Source organism: Pyxicephalus adspersus, chromosome 8 (genome assembly GCF_032062135.1).
Source record: "Pyxicephalus adspersus chromosome 8, UCB_Pads_2.0, whole genome shotgun sequence".
Lineage (NCBI taxonomy): Eukaryota > Metazoa > Chordata > Amphibia > Anura > Pyxicephalidae > Pyxicephalus > Pyxicephalus adspersus.
Window position 1 is genome coordinate 38,048,573 of NC_092865.1, and position 19,069 is coordinate 38,067,641.

Below are 19,069 nucleotides of genomic sequence, written 5' to 3' on the forward strand. Positions count from 1 at the left end.
CCTATTGTGTGTAAATTCCCCCACCTCCTAGATTGTAAGCTCTTTGGGGCAGAGTCCTCTCCTTCTGTATCACTGTCTGTATTAGTCTGTCATTTGCAACCCCTATTTAAAATACACCTCTGTGTAATATGTTGGTCCTATAAGAATCCTGTTTATTATTATTATTAATAATAATATTAATAATAATATGCACTTATTTTCTAACACAAAGCAACACAATACATAGTAGTGTGTAGGTCCATTAGCAAGGTACATTGGGCACCAGTATGTGTTACACAAGTAACTATCATGGTGCTGCACCACGCAGGCTTGAACCAGGCTATAGGAACAAATCACACTGTTAACTCATTAACACCCATGTATCTGCAAAGCATGTTTTGGGTGGTAACATGTTTAAGTATCATACATATTGAAAGGACCCTAATCTAATGCAGCTCCAACACGATCCTTTACATGTACTACTATGCTTCATATATGCTTTTGTCTGTTCTTGTACATTAGCCACACATGTTATTATGTGATGCACAAGAACAATGAACTGTGTCTTTGAAAACTGATCTATAGCAAGATATGCCTAATAAATACAGACCTCCTCTACCATCTGCAGATTTACAGATTGGATAAAACCTGTAAAAAAAATAAAAATAATAAATCCTTTTTTCTCTCTATCATTATGGATGTTAATGGAAACATCAGAATATTTACTTCTTTTCTCTATGGGTTTTCTAACCTTAAAGTTGTCACATTGGATTTAGATAAATAACTGATAAATTGGGCAAAAGATGCTTTAAGTAAGCTAAGTAAATGTCTATACATTTCAAAGTCTATGTTCACTTTGCAAACCCAATGTCCACGTGAATACCAAGTTGTGTGCAAGCCAACAAATGATTAATTGAGTCTGTATTTGTATCTGTACAGTCACCTTGCAAAGTGAACAGTCTCTGCAGCATATCTTCCTTGTTGTTTTCATTTCATCCCAAAGCATTTTTATGTATAAATCAGTGGTGGCACTTCCTTTTTTTTCATATCTTGCTGTTTTCTGTGTTATAACATTAATACATCAGCCTACTTCAAAATTTTTTATATATCAAAAAGTGTAGTGAACAACCAAAGGGCTGCAGTCGTATTGGTCAGTATGCATGCATACAGTATGACAGCATGCAAAACATTCTTTTTTCCAACATTATAAATTTAAGCCTTTATAATGTAACAGCTTTTCTCCTGAGGACTGAAGACAGTGCCTGTGGCTATTTCTTAACAATCCCTTAAGCCCCTTACTTTACATATTCAAATTGCCCCTATTATAAAAAAACAGCTCACTGTGTTCTATATACGGTATATATTACTGATTTGTGTAGGTGAAGATGAATAGAGAAACAGAGAAGTCTTGCAGAATACACACCCTCCAGACCTAAGAAAGCAAACAAGGCTGTATATAAATACATTTTATACAAAAGCAACTGTAAAGGATTCCTGCTTTTCATAAATGTGAATACATAGAGAAGAGAAAACATTTGCAGCAAGTCTTTCCTGCCAGTATTTACTTTATGAAGCCAAACCTGGAGTGCATGTATTACACGCAATGAATTTGTATGTATATTGACATTTGACCATAAACATATATGACTAGCAAACACAATACAAATCAGCCTTAGAGGTAAAGAATAGTGCTATGTATATTGTCATTGTGTAATATAGTAAAGTTTATTACCATAGCAAAAGCTATCTTTCAGGGTTAGGTCAATTTTCAGTATTCTGTTGCTGTCTGTGTCCCCATTGGGGAGGTTTAAACTTTACTGTTTGTTCTGATGACCATTGTCACTAGCACACAAGTTATGATAAATGACAGTTTGATAAATTACATAAATGACCAAAACAGCTACACACTGAGTTTTTTTTTTTTTAGAGACACCTAATTTAGGGAAATTTGCTGTCAGTTCTACAAATTTGTTCTGTTTTATATTTGTATCTGTCTCTATATCCTCTTTGCTTCAAAGACTGCTGTTTACAGAGTTTAATAGTTAAACTTCACACATACAGTAGACAACCCACAGTCAGATGTCATATTAAATGTTTATTTGTAAAACAAAGATAGTAAAACAAAGTAGTGATAGCTGTATAAATATGTGCATCCTAGCTAGAATGATCTGAATGTTTTGGAAGGGAAAGACATTACAATCCATTAGGGCCAGAGTGCAAAACCTCTTAGTTAAGCAAATGTTATAGTTACTTGAAGCTTTTGTGTACATGACAGCAGATTCCTAACTTCTTAATTGTTTACATATTGAGACATATAAGGGTGGTCTGTTGCAAAATTACTGTTTGCACAGCCCTGAAACTAAGATTGGGGCTACAAAGAAGATGGAAGGCACTAGTGACTAGATCATAGGGGAGCTAGCGTTAGATGTTCAGGAGTACACTAATCATGCACCATTTTCTGGTACAGATGGTATTTGGACACGGGTAAGAGTTGGTAACAACCAAGCAGCAAAGCTCTTTGGGCAGCAACCTGCAGAAAGCAAAATTGTTTTGTTTAGATGTTTAGGCTAAAGTCAGCAATCAGCAGGCATAGCTAGACAAGGGTAGATCAAACAGAAGCTGGGTCAGCAATAAAGGTCAGGCACAAGTTCAGGGTCATAGATCGCAGATCAAAGTGATACAGCCTAAAGGCCATTCAGCCCCCAGCCTAGGCCTTAGCTTTGAATATCCCTTGTGACCCCGATATCTGTGGTGGACATCCATACAGATTATTTGATGTGTTGCCTGTCCAGCTAGGCTTCTACCCACATAACATGCACGCTTATGCTCCTGGGCATGAATCTGTCACACACATGCCCAGGTGTCACATATTAGTGTCTATTGACAGCATGAATAATTACTAAATATAATTACTAGCATGAGTTTACTAATTAAAAAAAATTAAGTAACTAAAGTTTTACTAGTTGCTATGAGTTACTGCACATTGCACACCACTGCCTCTTACAATGACCTTGGTAGGGGATGTTTTCATTTGTTTTGCTTTGCTCTCTATTTGTAGCAGATTCAATAGAATAATAAATTGAATGGAACAGCATATGCTATGTGCTGCTCCTTCTGATCTCTCTGCTTTCTTCAGTGTAGTAGGTAACAGGAGAGTGTGTGAGCGTGGACCTAGGTGCAGTTAAATAAACCGTTGTGTTACTGCAGACTGGACTTGACAGTGCATTGGGTAAGCTACATAATTTTTTCTTGGTATTTACTGTATCTTGTAGAATGCTTGTTTCATATTCTTCTTCTTTATTTTTCTCATTTCTACATTATTTATTATTAATATTATTATTATTATTCATTATTATTTATGAACAATATCATTTAATGACAGATATCTTCCAGTACGGGAGTATTTAAAATAATATTTTGGTCCATTTTGCCTACCTTAAATCAGATCGATACATTCTAAAATTCATTAAAAAGCATTTGCAGGAAATGCCGATTCAAATCAAAGGTTAATAAGGTCTGTCTTTTAGTAGAATGTGCTGGGGATTTCTATATATGACAAAATTTGTACAAGGCCTAGGTTTTTTGACACGTGCACAACATGAACATCTAGGTATTTTATGAGCCACTATATTTTTTTACCAAGCTTTGCTCTTGTTTGTTGGACAAACAAAAAAGTCTTTATTCAGAGCTGTGTTTCTAGACCCCCTGTTCAGTTGCAGATGATTACAGGATTTTCCAAGCTGGTTGCTGAGTTACAGCGTCCTGGCAATGTAGAAAAGTAGAAACAGAAAGCTAAATGACAGGGTGTATTATTACAAACTATAGTGGCTCCAACCAGCCATGTGAGATGAACAGGGCAGCCTAAATTACAACACAGGTAACCTGATGCAAGCATTGTTAAACAAAGTGCACAGGCATCATGCAAAGTAAAGACTGGATCAATGAAACTGTGAAGGCGCCAGAAAATAGAAAATTAAGAATTTCACTGGTAAGAATCTAATGGCATTTTTCTTTTAGGGTTTGTGTTACATTAGTAGCTTCTTTGGAGACCCCTGGAATATTGCTGTGTACATAAACCGAGATCCCTTGAACATTGTTGTGCATATTAGCTGAGATCCCTGCAACATTGCTGTCTAATTTTCCTAAGATCCCTCAAACCTCATACTAATGTACTGTGAGATGTTAAAAAGGTCAACAAAGACTAATTTAGAGTGATAGTGTCAGTGGATGGAAGTTCAAGCAGTAGGTACAGTATTTCTTCAACTAAGTTCTCTCTGCATTTGTACATTTGTCCATAAATCTATTGAGATCTACAGATTTTTTAAATACTACTAGGCATTAAGCAGAATGTTTTTATTTTTGTAGGGCTCAGCTGATGTTTTACATATGCTCGTTACACATTCCATATGGATTTTACTGCTAATAGCAAAGATCATCATAACTTCAAGCAGCCATCAAATCATCCTGAGGGGTCATGGGGCCATCTCCTACACGGGACAGCTGATGATGGTACCACTGATGATGAACAAGAAGATCTGCCTTATGATGGGATTCATGAGTGTTATCTAGTTCCAAGCTTAGACTGTGTTCTGGAAAATAATGCTCTTGTTCCTTCTGATTGTCCCCAAGAATTGAGTGAAAGCCTAGAAGAAAGCCTGCCTGTTAACATTAGCATAGCGTCTGCTACTACCAGTGATGAAACAGTTTATTCTTTGGACAGTAACAGTGAATTTAGTTTATCTGAGACTATCTCCAAACTAAGTGAAGCCAAAGAGGACACTTCACATAACAATGATGATTTATTTTCCATTCCTACAATTATTCCAGATGTCCTCCTACGTCATTTTAATGAAGAAAGTCTGCTAAATTCATATGAGTTCATTGACCATGAGACAATGCCAGAAATATCCATTGCAGAGAGCAGCGATGAGACAGGTATTAGCAGAAAAAACTGTGCTATGCATAGCCAGTATGAGCTCATTAATGATCAGTTTAACGATTGTATAAAGGAAAGTTTGGAAATATACCAAAGTGAACACACAGATGACCAAAAGAACATCCCAATAAATAAATCAAATTCTGATACTGATCAAGCATCACTTAAAGAGGATGGGTCTGATAATGATCAGGAAGGCAAAGAACCGTGTCAAATACTAACTAATATTATGAACAAGGAAGTTCAACATCCAAAACAAGACCAAGAAAGAAGACTTTCTTCTAGTGAAATAAAGTATGGTCAAGGACAGGTTCACTACAAGCTCCCTGATTTCTCTAAAGTACCACCTAAGGTAAAAATACCCAAGGGTGACGCTGGTAATGTTAAGCCAATTTCTACGATAAAGAGAGCTACATCCTCTTCCAATTTATCAGGTCGATGTTTTGTTATTCAGGATATACTGGATTCCATGCACACTTTTACAGAACATGAGCTGGTAAAGGATAGTTCTATATGTTCTGACAATCTACATGCACAGGTAAATATAGCATATATTGTATTGTTCAAGAATATAATAGAGAATGCATGTTCTGTTTTAAGATGCCCAAATGTTTGGAATTACTTGACAAGATTTAAACAAAAGTATACCAAATAAAATATTTCCATAGAGGTAATCTAAAAAGTTTTTTAAACTATCTACAGATAGTATTGCCTTGTTGCCCACAATGATGTAGTTGATGTATTAAATTTTGCCCTACTACACTGTTTTAAGGAAAAAAATAAAATAAAACTTGATACTTCTAGTAAAAAGCAAATTCGTCTTTTTGTTGGTTCTTACATGACTTAATGGCTAAACAACATATTGCTAGGCCACAGGGGTATCAGAGACCCGCAGTGGTTGGTTGCGCTGAGACCAAAGCAAATATCTATAGATTATGCTGTAGAGTGGTGCTCCATCAGAATGATTAGGAAAAATGGTAAAAGAAAGAGTAGCAATCTGATGATATACTGTTTACTTTGCAGGTTTATTTTACTCTTTATTTTTTTCTACAAGGTTTCACAGATTACACAGTATGTTTCCAATTCCAAAGACCAAACCGATTGTGTAGTGTCTCCAACAACTGATTTTCATAAGCCTCTCAGGAATACAGAAACACAACCTGAAGACTTTCATAGTGGTATGATACTTACGCCGCTGTTTATATATAAAATAATCATAAACTGTAACAAATTCTGGAAAGCTGAGTTTTTTTAAACAAGTGTGGTATTACCATAAATCCATGAGAAAAAGAAAGTACACTTTTGATTCTAGGTTTAGTCTTTCAGTTCTCGGGTTTTACATATCAGGACATAATACAAAATCATCTGGATCTTAGAGGTTTTTAAAGAATTTAAATCTATCTTTAGGTGTAAAACATCACACAAACAGATTACATTCTGTCATTTTTTACCAAAACTAAAGCCAAAATGGAGGAACAAATGTGGGAAAAACTAAGCACACTCCATGACTCAATAGCTTGTAGAAGGGATTTAAGCAGCAATAATTTGAAGTGTTTTCGGTAGGACTTTATCTGTCTGCCACATTGTTGTGGAAAAATTTTGGCCCACTTGTCTTTACCATATTTCTTTAGTTCATTTAGGCTTTTGTTTATGCTTAGTCCCCCTAAGGTCCTGCTACAGCATTTTGATCGATCTGGACTTTGACTGGGACATTGCAACACCTTGATTCTTTTTCAGCCATTCTTTTGTAAATTTTCTGGTTTGCTTGGGATTGTTTACCATGTTATGGCTGAGTTTTACCTAAGCTTTAGCTTTCACACAGATGGTATGCAGAGGAGTTCATGGACAATTCAATGCATGCAAGAAACCAGGTCCTATGCCTGCAAACAAGACCAAACATCTCCAGTTCAGTCTGTTTAAAGAACATTGCTCCAGAAGTCTTGCCGTGTGTTCCAAAGCAACTTTGCAAACCTAACAGTGCTGCCATGTCCCCTTTTTAGAAAGAAGGGGCTTTCTTCTGGCAACCTTTCCAAACAAGCCATACTTGTTCAGCCTTTTTTTATTGCACCGTCATAAATGTTAACATCTAACATGCTGAGGCTTGTAGGCTTCTGAGAAGTAGCTCTTGGTTTTGTTGCCGTTTCTCTGAGCATTGTAAGGTCTGAACTTGGGGTAAGTTTACTGGGACTCTTCTAGTGAAGACTAGTCTTTTTTTCACTTGTGATTAATCTTTTTCTTTGTTGAATGGTAGATTGTTTAGAAATTGCCATATAGCCCTCTCCCAATTGATAGGCAGCAACAATTGCTTCTTTAAAACCATTTCTGAAGTTTTTTTATCCTTTGCATTGTGTTAACCAACATCTGAATGCTCAGTAAACCACCAAAACTTCTGTTTTGGTCACACTTGCTGATAAATAATTAAGTGCATTTTATTACCAGCACCTGGATGCTGAAAATGGTAAGGGTGTCATGTGTTGTGGTTCATCTGAAGTTGTATTTACCTAATTTTAAAACCTGCTAAGGATCAGATTATTTTTTTATCATGTCCTGAAACATAAGAATTGAAAAAGGGTGTTTACTTTTTCTTATGATTGTATATTCATATGATCTAAAATACATATAAATTATACTATAGGAACTAGTACCCACAGGATATTACACATTTACCCTTGGAATGTTTTAGAGCAAGGCTTTCCTTTTGAGAATGTGACAAACTTATGTCTTACTCATTCTTCTTGTTTTTACCACCACCAAAGTGAAAACCAAATAAAGCAGTTCTCAATATACACTAGATGCATCAGATGTGCTCACCATATGTATGGCTGCTATGTATGATGTTTAAAGAGCAGGTCCTATAGGCTAAACTACTAATCCCCCATCCCAGCTTGTAACTTGCCAAATTACAAGCCTTGGGCAGCATACAAAAAAAAAAAAAAAATAGAATGTATGGTTGCAGATCATAAGGACTAGCTGGGCACTGCTGGTTAAAACCAGGGAGCTCTGAAGCTGCTATACACATTGGGATTTGATGGAAGATTTAAATACTTATCTACTATTTTTTTCCAAAATGACAAAAGACAGAAGGCATAAAATAGTAGTTTTGATCACCTGCAAAGACATCGGTCTTTTAATTAACAGCCTTACATTATAAAAGAAAATATTATAAACCAATCTTTATACATCTGTTTATATATGTATGTTAGTTTAGCTGATAAATACTGAGCTAGCTGCTGTAGTTTAGGTATATTCTTCCTATGACCATTTTCCCTCTTGTACTCGATGATTGTTAAGTAGATTACCAAGATTCTGCCTGTGTCCTATTGTTACAGTTAACCCAAAGTCCCTATCTGTATTTTTTTTTCAGACTATTTGATTAAATATTGTGACAATATTGTAATTTAAAATATTTTCATAATTCAAAATATTTTAGTAAAAAGGAAGTACATTTAATTACATTTTACCATTTCAAAACCAAACAGATAATTTGGTTAATTTAAGTTACATATTCACAACTAATTTATATGCATTTATAGTGGTTGTGATTGTATTTAATCAGCATATATGTCGATGGGCACTTCTCATAGAAAGAGGAACGGATACCAAAAACACTATTTAGTTTATGTATTTATCATTTGCAGAAGATGACCTGGAGACATGTAAGGCAGCAACTACAGTTCATAAACAATCGCAAAATATTCAAGATGAGCAGTTTTTAACAGAAGGCGAGAAGATGTCCAGAATTGTAATGGAACAAGTTCAACAGCTGAAACATAAAGTAATGTCAACATATTCTTTAGCTGTGGTTCCACAAATGCAAATGAACATATGCAGTATTGCAATGCAGGTCCTTTACACTGTTTATGGTACACGCAGATCCAATATTTGCTGTAAGCATATAAGTAAATATTAGTATGTTTAATGCAAACCCATTATCCATTAAAGAGTTAAATCTTGAAGCTCTGTTTAACAGCAGGCACAAATGTTCTCTTCTATTACCTGGAAATCATCTTCTCTGTGCCTATCTGGCTCTATATGTTAGCTTTTTGCAATCTTGTCAACCTATTAAAATTCCACTGACACAAGATCTTACTACCCAATGAAATTAGGAATAATAGTGCTCCTATTGGGTAGTTGAGTGACAAGTGGGGGATCTTAACTGAACCTTCAGTGGAAAAGTGCGCTCAAGGCTCCTCAGTGTTTAGAGGTATTTAGATGGTGCTTAGGGGAATGCTGACATCATTCGCTCTCTGGTTGTCGTGCCTTCTTTTTGACACCCTTTTCCCATGCCCCCCAACATCCTTACTGCCATACATCCTGTCTGTTCTATTTTCCCATCACAGATTTTCCTCCTCTCCTCACCCTGGTGACATAATTCTCTTTCTGGCCGACTTACAGAAATGCCTCTTAGCAGCCTTATACCCACCTGTATTGAACACCTGATACTGGTCATCTCCTGGATCATTTCCCTTTTGCCTTGCCCTCCGGTTCCCTTTGCTGACACAGATTTCTTCCCACCCATATCACCCTCCCCCCAGTTATCTCCCTGTGCCCTTTAGTCTCCTTCCTGATACATATCCCCCCTAGCCATGTTTATTTGCCAATATATTAAAAGCATAATATTAATATATTACTGACCTGCAATATAGGAACCCACATACTGTATTCAGGAAACATGTCAATGCCCTTATGCTTAAAAAAATAAATGTTAAAAAAGTGCATAATGGCTAGTTAGCTATAGAGTTGAGAAAGTGTTCATCCGTTTCTCTTTTCTGTAGAAACTAGCACAGCCCACCAGACTCTCTCATTTAACCCAGTGGGAAATTTTAATTCACCCTGCTGGAAAATTTTAGACTTTATCCTATGTTTTCACTTTTAGGTAAACCAGCTACTTGTTACAATGAGTTTCGCAGAAGAATGAGATCTACCACATGAGACCTGTGACCTGCCAAACTCAAAAAATAGCTATATAAATGTAACAAAAAACACATTCAAAAAATTGTCTATTCTTATCCCAAATATGCTTGGATAGTTTTCCTCTTTTCTAAATAAGAAGAAAAAAAGGTATAGATTAATTGAAGTGTGCTGCTAATGAGATGATTGCCAACAGGAGTTTAACTCTTGATAATCAAGAGATTAAACCTGACCCTGTAGCCCCAACCTAAGCTTTCAAAACCTTCTCAGTCTATTAATTAGAAACCTGTGCTGCACACATGCTTTAACAGCTATTTGTATATTTGATTAAACAAAATGGTCTTATCTATGCTCGTAGAGCTCATAAAAAGAACATAAACCAATGCTTATGCATTTACTATACATATAAATTGGAATAACCCATACTTAGAGAATATATAGGTTGTCATTGCTAACCTTTTTGACTGCCTTTGACTTCAGCAGTTTTAGTTACTGACCCGGAGCAAATATTTAAGCATGGTGTGTCAGCAAAAATCCTTGATCTACATCTAAAAGTACCAAGACTAAAGACTCAGCACAACAGCCTGACAATTAGCATTTGCAACAAGAAGAATCAATTAAGGACATGGCTATAGTATTGAACCTATATAGTATAGAAATGTGCATGCACATTATATATATATATATATATATATATATATATATATATATTCACACACACACACAAATATATATATATACATACATGCAGCAGGTAAAATTTGAAAGAGTTTTTCCGGTCTTTCAAGTTTTATCTTATTATATATTTATAAGTTGGACAGTTCATTGGTCACGCCTGCTTGTCCCACTTATTTATCTGCTTGTGCAGTTCTATTTATAGTCGGTGGCATGTGTTTGTGCATACAAGCAAAGTGGTTTGACTAGGTGCTGAATACCTCCACAAAGCACCATAAAATGTAATTACTATATTCTTTGATTGCATTTTTTTTACATGGTAAAATGTACCTGTTTTACTAAAAGAAGAGTGTTTGCATCAATGTCTTTAAAGTCCTCATTTCTTCACAGGTTGAAAGTTTTTCCGATTGTATTTTTGTGAAGTCATTATCTGCAAAGGAAGAATTTCTGGTAACATGTAGACTGTTTTTTTTTAATTTTTTTTGTTTGCTGTGCTTCTATATTCTTTTGATTTTTCCATGTAAGGTGCATGACTCCAGGTGTGTTAGGGTTAATTGTACTGAATTTATTTTAGCCGGCTTTGAGAACATTTATAAAGCACTGTTGTCCCCAGCCCTTTTTTGCTGGGTGTACTACCCGGCACTTTTCAGTAACTACCCAGGCTGGTTTCAGACGGTTTCTGAAAAATCAGGTCACAACTCGGGATCACTGGTATCCTTTTAGTCAGAAGACTTTTGTGATTGATTTATTATAATGGGCTTTGGGCTTGTCCTTGCATATTAGAATTTGTAGTCCATATATGAATATGCAAGTAATATGGTAACATTATTTAAAAAAACCACCAGGGGAATCTGATATTCCCTCAAACATTCCCTAGGATGTACGTTTGCTCTTTAAATTAGTTCACACTGTGTTTTATATTTAATATAAATATCTTTTTGGACTACTGTAACATCCTTCTCGCTGGTACTACAGCGCTGCGTAATATGTTGGCGCTATATAAATCCTGTTTAATAATAATAATAATAATAATATCAGTGCATTTAGTGTTTCAGGAAAATATGGTATTTGTAATAGCAAGTTTTAAAAGAAGCAAAGTATTCTAAAAAGAATAGGGGTATAATGAAACTTACCCTTACCCTTTATATTTGTTTTTGCCCTCCTTTGTAATTTTTTTCATTCCTCAGTGATCCATGGAATTTCTTTTCTTAGAACAGCATAGTATTAAATACTGTTTTTGACCACTAAGTTATGTTTATGCTGTTATTTGTGGCCAGAAAAGTCTACTTTGTGTTCCTGCATGTTTTCCTCTGTGGAAAAATTTAAACTTATTCTTTTGGACTTTTTTCCTGTTGGCAGTGCTGTATACACAAAACAGGAGTTTGTATTGAATCCAATACAAAATGTTTTAATGAGTTTCAATTTGAATTTCCCGCACATGCGCCGACGTCATCACGCACGCAGGGAGGAGCCGTCCGTTTTTTTTTTTCTCCGCCGGACGGCTTCTCGCTTCAGAGATCATCCAGCGCTGGAAGAAGGACGTGGACGATCAGCGGGACCAGGCAAGAAGCCGGCCGGCATCTTGTGTTCCGGCCCCGCTGGCACCTGATGAAGGACACCCGACGCTGGAGTGGGAGATCGGCGGACAACAATCGACGGAGGACGACGCTGGAACATGAACACGACGCTGGATGAGCACAGCGGGACCAGGAAAGTAAGGATGGGAAAAAACTCCGGGTTAACCATCCTAGCCATTTTTTTTGCCCATACGAAGGTCGGGCTTAACGGCTAGGAGGTTAAAAATGGATTTGTCTTTTCTCCTAAAGAGTACAGTAACGTTTTAGCCAACCACCTGACCTTCTGTTTACTTGCATGTGTTGCCCACAGCAGACACAAATGTTAAGTGTTTAGCCTAAAATCTATTTTTTCTGTTCTCCACAAACTATGTTGGTATTATTTTACTCCTAACACATATAACTAACACTTTTCTGTAGTATATGTCATAGACCAAAAGATAACAAAACCCTCTCAGTAGTATATGTCACAGACTGAAGAAAGTAAATAAGATTTTTTTTGTTAAATTATACACACACTTTAATAGTTTAAATGTCTAGGCAAGACAACAAAAATGCATCAAAATTAATTGTGTGGGCACCTGGGAAACATCTCATTTTTTAATATTCTGGGTAAAAGAGTTCTACTTTTTAAACAGGAATCGCTAGTTAAGATCAGATCATAAAACATACTGAGTATAAATAAAAGCTACTGTTGTAACTTATATTTCATCCATTTCATCTGTAGGTTTTTCAGAATTTGCGATCCTGCTTGGAGAGTTTGGAACTGAATTACTTGTCTACAAAGGATAGGCATCGCAGCTTGCAGCTACAAACATACAGAACAGGATGCCAAACAGTAGGCGAGTTTGATTTAGAAAGGTACAGGCCACAATTAATTTTCATAAAAACGTTTTAGCATTGTTAGTCATAATTAAAACAAGTTTGCACTGATACAAACTTGATTAAACCAACACAGGCTTTATAGCAGGCACCATGTTGTCCATTTGTCCTGATTTATTATTATTGTTACACAGTATTTATATAGAGCCAACATATTATGCAGCAGTGTACAAAGTCCATAGTTATGTCACTTTAATGTTAGAACCCTGTCAAAAAATTGATACTTTCAGGCATACTCCAATATGCTTTCACAAAATAATGCATCATGCCAGAGCAGTCAACTTCTAGGCCCAAACACCATCATATGGGGGAAATAGAAATGGCTTAGCCATACCTAAATACCTTTTTTTCCAGAAAGTCATTGTTTGCATTGGAATCTGCAGTACAGCAGTTGAAAACAAGGGCAGCATGGATCATTATTATATTGTGCATACTAATTTTATGTTGCTACATGGTTCATGACTGGAAATACAAAGCTTCCTCGTACTATCCCATAAATGGGACTACCTTCCCAACTTTACCCTAACCCCTTGGTACCACAAGAGATAAGGTGCGTACACACTTCCAATTTTTATCGTTCAAAACGAACGACGAACGATTTTTACAGTGAAAATCCTTGACAATTTGTTTACTGAGTTGAAGTGACCGATTTTGATGGGATTGTAACTAGATATTCTGCTATTCATGCCTATTCATAACATAGCATTAAGTTGGCTTGGTAAAAATTGCAAAATAATAATTGCAGTTAATGCAATCTTTCTAAACGAACCAAAGCAATAAAAAGTGTATTTTATATTAGTTGTGAAAAAAATAAGCATAGATGAAAAGAAACATTTATTTGGCTTAGGGTAACAGGGTTAACAGGAACATAACCAAAGTCAACAGATTGTTACAACTCTCACTTAAGTTGGTTTCCTTGTCTGCGCACCTCTGGACATGTGCAGGTAAATACAAAAAAACCAGGGGAGATGGGTTGCGGAGAATCAGGAGAGGAGTCAGAAAGGCCTTTATTGTCCTGTACAGTTAAATGATTGTGGAAATAGAAAGAAGATCTTATTTTGCATGCAAAAAAAATTCTAGCAGCAGCCTTTATTACAATTATCGCAGAAAGGGCAAAGGTTTTACAAAGTTATATAATTCAAGTGTGTACAGGGCAGTATGATGTCTAAATATGACCCCTCACAGCATTGTTATCAGTAGTACATCACCAATTTAATCCTGCATTATAAGTTTATTAATAAAATAATATATATTGAAGAAAATCATGCCTATTGAATTTTTGTTTAAACTCTTTTTTTTTTTTTTTTTGTCAGAGAAGTGGAGGGGCAGATTTATAGACTGGGCATGCTATTAGAAGATATTCAAGAACAAATTAATAAAAGTGAGGAAAGTGTTACCGAATCTCCTCCTTCAATCAAGCCACAAAAAGCATCTGTCCCATCACATGATGAGGTAACTAAAGTACTGGTAGGGACAATGCTAATGCAGTATACTTGTTATATTAAAGTAAAAAAGCCAGTGGTTTCTAAAATATCTATTATTTTGGCTGGACGACTCCTGCTTAATGCAGAAGACATATTGGTTAGTAAATATATAGAAAATAAATAATATAGAAAGTGATGTTAAAGTAACTTCTGTTTTATAATCTATGTAGTAACTTTTTGGAAACTTTTACCCATGTTAGGCTGGGTCTACATGAACAGTTTTAAAAATGCATATAAAGGTTCCATACTAGAGGAGCTGTGACATGTTCTGTATCTGTAATACATGTCACATCTCCCCTAGGGCTGCGGGAGTAATCAGGGGCGCAGAGGTGTCAGCATAGTAAAGTTCTGCTGATTGCTCTGCTCCCTGATTGGCTGAGGAAAGGGAAATCCTGATGATGCTTGAGCTGTCATCACGGTTTCCTATTTCTCAGCCAATCACAGAGCACTAGAGATGAATGGGCACAAGTCTCCCCATACATGTCAAGTGCTGAATGGCTGAGAAAAGTAAAACCTCAGCCAATCAGAGTACTAGGGGTGAATGGAGAGGCTTGTCCTCATTTAACCCCTAGTGCCATGCGATCCTTCACTGTCAGTAGGATTTCCAGGGCTGTGCTCATTGCAGCCCTGGAAATCATCCTGTCATTGGTATAACCTGTAAAAAAAAAAAAAAAAAAAAAAAAGTTAAAAAGTTTAGTTACACACACACACACATTATTAAAATAATTTAACATTAACGCCTCGTCCAATTTTTTTTTACACATATTGTAACCCTTTCAGGGAATGAGTAAGGGGTTTTATGTACCCCTGTACTCATAAACCCAGGGTGGGGTGGTGGCGATCTGGGAGTCTCCTTATTAAAGGGGGCTTTCAGAGTCCAAAGTCCTGCTAAAAAAGTTTATAAAAGCTCCATTGTTTTCAATGGAAGCTTTCATAAAAGCTTAAAAAACGCTTGAAAAAGCCTCCATGAGTTAAATGGAAGCGTTTTTCCTGCGTTTGTCCAGCGGTTTAAATTTTTAAACATTGCATGCAACGTTTAAGATAACACTCAAGAAAGTGCCTGAAGGAAACGTCCTGGTGTAGATTAGCACATTGGAATGCATGGGGACTGCAAACATGGGCTTTAAAAGCGTCAGGTTAAATGCTAGGGAAACAGTCCATGTAGACTAAGCCTTAAAAATACACACATTACTCCTTTGCAGGATATCCCCAAGATTATACACCTGTGTTCGGGCTTGTTCAGACTTTTGAAGGTGATTTTGTAGCCTGCCAACGCTTACAAAACTCAGTAAAACATAGTTCACATGAAAATTTATGGGTCTGTTTTTTGTGCAGGCTTTTACAAGTGTTTGTTCAGAAGTGCCATGTAGCTTTTTAGGGTCTTCCATCCAAACACCTCCTAGACTTGCATTTCACAGAAAAAAATGCTAATCCTACACATGTGGTTTTAATAGAACCTAAACCTACTCACTCACAAAATATGCTTTAATTACTATGTCACAGGTGAAAGTCTTACAGACACACGTAAGTCTCAATACAATAATAATAATAAAATAAATGTTTCCATTACACATACTTTTCTGCATACGGTATATTGAGCTAACACATTGGGACTGAGGTATTAAAGCTCTCCAGGGCTGAAGAAGATACACTTTCAACAGTGATTAATAACATATCAAATAGTTACAATGGTGTATAGATATTTACAACATTCCTGTGAAAATTCCAAAGTACAAAGTAAAATTGTGATCCTAGATAAGAAAAAAATTAGCGCTGGTTTGAATTGGAACAGACCAGGAACATCTAGGTAGACCTTATTGTTAGATATAGGAAGATTATTTGTAGAGTTGCTCCCAGGGAAAAAGGTGCATCATTAAGGTATTAGAAGCACAATGTGCAAGAGAGGCAGCAGCCTCTAGTGGCTGATCACTGACACTGTTTCTTTGTGTAACACTTTGTTTAACATTTTATGTAACACAGTTTATCTCCCACTTTCAGCCATATTGTCCACAACCCTTGGGATAACCTGATAGGGGTCAATGTACCTCTGGGGTCAGTGGACTCTAGGCTGAGAAACAAAGGCCTAAATTGTAATCGTAACTGGATGAAATAACACCTATAGCTTAAATAGCATTCATAAATTAGGCCCAAGGTTCCCTAAGCAGAAAAAATATCCTTATGTTGTTCAGCCATATTGTCCACCATCCTTGTGACAATGTACCTCTGGGCTCAGTTAACTGCAGGTTGAGAAACAATGGCCTAAATTTAAGTACTGCATGAAACAACACAGAGAGGTTATGAAGCATTCATGCATAAGGCCCAAATCCCCTAAGCAAAAAAGAAAAATACCTCAAACGGCTTTCTTTTTATTTGTGTTAAGGAACCTGGAGATACTACCTTTGTGGAAAATAGCTTTACTGAAAGAGTTTTATCCAACCAAGAAGAAGGACCAATAAGCTCATTTCCAGACTCATGGTAAATACTAATATGTATTCAGTAATGTAAGCTTGTCAGTACAATACAGGATATTGTGTATTTTTAACAATTTAAGAAACGCAAAGGCTAAGAGAGAGAGAGGAGTTGTGTTTAGTGCAAACTACATATCAAAATTAGTGGCAAATCCAAAAATATGGGCTGCTGAAAATGTATCTTCATTGTTCCCACAAAAGTTAAGTTTTACGCTATCCCTTCAAACTTTCAAGACTTCTGCTGATTAAAGGCGTAAAGCAAACTTCCTATTCAGAGATGATTAAAACCTGCTATTTCTAAACTCCTTCACATTGCCTGGATGTAAAGCTGATCTTTTGGTTTCAGTAATTTTGGTCACACACCTAAAACAAACACTCAGATAACTTTCACAGGTTATGTGGCACTATATAAATACTGTTTAATAATAATATTATTGATGAACACCTGAGCTACATACTTATTGTGGGTCAGTGGTCTAGAAGATAATAAAGGAAAAGGATTGCAAAACTAACAAAACAATCAATATATTTTAGAACCAGATCAGAAAAAGCAGCTTACAAAATATCTTTGTGAAAGGTCAGCTTTAAGGAGAGAAAGGAAGCCCTGAGTTTCCTTTTGTCCTTTTACTGCAAAATGTAAATTTATCATCTACATCTCTGAATCTAATGATTAATTTTGTATGACGTTTTTTGTGATATGTTACTGCTGTTTAAATTGCCCAGGTTTGTGACAGAATTTCTTCAAATTTCCATACAAAATGAATAAATATTATTAGATATTAGCTAGTCACCCAAACCCCTTAATCTGAAATTGCAAAGTTTTTTTAAGAGGACAATATACAAGGGGCTATTTATGTTTGATGGAACAGTTTAACATCTGAATCTGAGCTGATGTGCCTAAAAATGCAGTACCTTTGCACAGCTGGTAAATAACTAGTAAGTGCCCATAGGTGTTTAGATATTGCACTTGCTTGTCAAGAGTGTTTGCAATTAAATAGCAAATGCATTTGCAGCTGAATAGCTATTCAAATGCAACTTTCTGCATTTGAATGGCAAACAATTAACTGAACTAAAAGCAGGGCAACCAAAGTTTTTTTACTAACTAATTTTATTAGAACATGCTGTGCCTATTTTCTCAAAGCTTTTCACAACTGGTCAAGAAGATGATCTTGAGAGAGCCTGGGTGATCCAGCAAATTTGGAATAGATTTATAAAAAATAATTTGCTATTAGCTGGCAAATGTTTTTTTAATTTTCAACCAGATCCATTTCAGGTTTGCTCTTCTAGAATTATCTATGCAGAAAAAATAATCCTTGTCTTTTTTTTCCCTTTTATTGTGTAAAGGGGTCTGAAGATGCTACAGAAACTATGAAAAATTGTGCCACTGAAATGATAGTAACGGGACAAGAAAATGAGCTGATAGTAGAATAGCCGTGTTCAGTGTGAGTTACAACATGTATTCTGGGAATGTACTTTTAATTACTACACAGTATATTGTTATCGAATGCCTTTTTACTTGGCTCACCTTGAATTATTTATCTGCTACTCATAATTATATTTCATTTATGTACATAAAAACAACACAGCAATAATGGTATATTCTACCTATGTGCTCCTTATATTATTAATAAATATTAAACGTACACAGGTCACTGCAGAACATACCAATAAAGATAACCCGGGAGGGGCTGCCAACATTGAAGATCGAAACTGAAAAATCACATTTATTGGTAAACACATTTATTACAGATATATTTGTGCAAAATGATACAAATTATAACTCACACGAAGTATGTTTTTGTATATATTTTATAATTGCATCTTTTTCTTTTATTTTACTATACATTGAAGTAACCTTAAAAGGTCTGTTGTGTTTTTTTTTTTTTTTATAACTCATTGTTTTGTGATCCTAGCAATCTGACCAGAGTTCTTTGGCCAGCCCCAGACTTAAAAATTCCAAAACATCAGAAGACAGTTATAGGAGCATGACAAATAGGTAAGCAGCTGTACATTACTAATGTTACTGTAATTTAAAGTGAATACTATTTTTCCATCTGCTTTATGAGGACTTGTTTATAAGTTTTTAATATTTTAAGTGATATGTTTCATTATTTGTATAAAGTATGTTTTTAACAAATAAACATTTAACAGAAAAAAAAA

The 19,069-nt window shown here is 35.7% G+C and overlaps 2 protein-coding genes across 5 annotated transcripts in view; both read left to right on the forward strand.

Annotated features, from left to right (window-relative positions):
- Positions 1-8,484: 8,484 nt before the first annotated feature.
- On the forward strand, positions 8,485-16,920 carry AKNAD1 (AKNA domain containing 1). The gene is made up of 5 exons (XM_072420864.1): positions 8,485-8,690; positions 10,892-10,951; positions 12,803-12,936; positions 14,271-14,409; positions 16,822-16,920. Exons 1-5 carry the CDS (start codon positions 8,535-8,537, stop codon positions 16,918-16,920), a joined length of 588 nt encoding a protein of 195 aa, XP_072276965.1. The 5' UTR covers positions 8,485-8,534.
- Positions 16,921-18,248: 1,328 nt separating this feature from the next.
- Positions 18,249-19,069, forward strand: part of LOC140336226 (uncharacterized) — a 17,320-nt gene continuing 16,499 nt past the window's right edge. For all 4 annotated transcript variants that reach the window (XM_072419220.1, XM_072419222.1, XM_072419221.1 and 1 more), the window contains exons 1-3: positions 18,249-18,351; positions 18,558-18,639; positions 18,823-18,905. In XM_072419220.1, coding sequence (XP_072275321.1) covers positions 18,895-18,905 — 11 coding nt within the window. In that variant the 5' untranslated portion in view covers positions 18,249-18,351; positions 18,558-18,639; positions 18,823-18,894. The remainder of the gene's footprint in view (positions 18,352-18,557; positions 18,640-18,822; positions 18,906-19,069) is intronic.

What these genes read in the sequence shown, in the direction of transcription:
- AKNAD1 (XM_072420864.1), top strand. Translation starts at nt 8,535, where the DNA reads ATGTATTTATCATTTGCAGAAGATGACCTGGAGACATGTAAGGCAGCA. An exon ending in CTGCAAAGGAAGAATTTCTG is followed by an intron (nt 10,952 to 12,802) that starts GTAACATGTAGA and finishes TTTCATCTGTAG; the next exon opens with GTTTTTCAGAATTTGCGATC. An exon ending in GGCGAGTTTGATTTAGAAAG is followed by an intron (nt 12,937 to 14,270) that starts GTACAGGCCACA and finishes TTTTTTTGTCAG; the next exon opens with AGAAGTGGAGGGGCAGATTT.